The 727-nt window shown below is 55.2% G+C and overlaps 1 protein-coding gene across 1 annotated transcript in view; it reads right to left on the reverse strand.

Annotated features, from left to right (window-relative positions):
- Positions 1 to 309, reverse strand: part of LOC101855784 (shaker-related potassium channel tsha2) — a gene marked incomplete at its 5' end in the record, with an annotated part of 2,220 nt that extends 1,911 nt beyond the window's left edge. Inside the window, 1 exon segment of the mRNA XM_013081351.1 lies at positions 51 to 309. Within this exon segment, the coding sequence (XP_012936805.1) occupies positions 51 to 128 (78 nt within the window).
- Between the last annotated feature and the right edge of the window lie 418 nt (positions 310 to 727).

Raw genomic sequence — 727 nt, forward strand, 5'->3', positions numbered from 1 at the left:
CCCACCCCCCTTCCAAACCACCCCAACCCCAACCCCTCAAAAGCCAGCACCTCGCTGGACTCGTTGGATATGATCTCGGCGTAGAAGGACGCGTCCAGTTTGATGCATCTGTCCAGCAGATCGGGCATCAGGGCCAGGATGTCCAGAATGACCAGGGTGGAGCGGAAAAAGGTGCGCTTATTGGGACAGGTGACCAGGGCGGCCAGGAACTCCACGGTGAAGAAGACCAGGCAGACGTTGTCCAACAGGCTCAGGGTCTCGTGCCAATTGTCCTTGGTCAGCGAGTGGCCGTGGAAGTACAGGATAGCGCTGTGGGCGGGGGTAGGGGAGGGAGGGGGAGGGGAGGGGGAGGAGGGGAGGGGAGGGAAGGGGCAGGGAGGTGAATCGCCAGCAGGAGGTGTATGGGTAAACATGGTGGGGGAGGGGGAGGGGAGGAGAGGGGCAAGGAGGTGAATGGCGAGCAGGAAGTGTTTGGGTAAGCAATATGGGGGTGATAGCCGAGCAGTTCAGTTTTAGTTTTAGTAAGTGTTTTACGACACTTGCAACACAATGAGGTCATATAAGTGCCGAAGATTAGAGGTGTTACAAGAGAGTAACAAACACACAAAAAAAGGAGGGGAGATAAATACGATAGATGTTTGATAGGAAAGAAGAAGCAAACCACACCAGAGCACCCGCCAACTACCCACAAGGAGCAGTTTATGACGTAAGCATGGTGCAGGTGAAG

Source organism: Aplysia californica, unplaced genomic scaffold (assembly GCF_000002075.1).
Source record: "Aplysia californica isolate F4 #8 unplaced genomic scaffold, AplCal3.0 scaffold00127, whole genome shotgun sequence".
NCBI lineage: Eukaryota > Metazoa > Mollusca > Gastropoda > Aplysiida > Aplysiidae > Aplysia > Aplysia californica.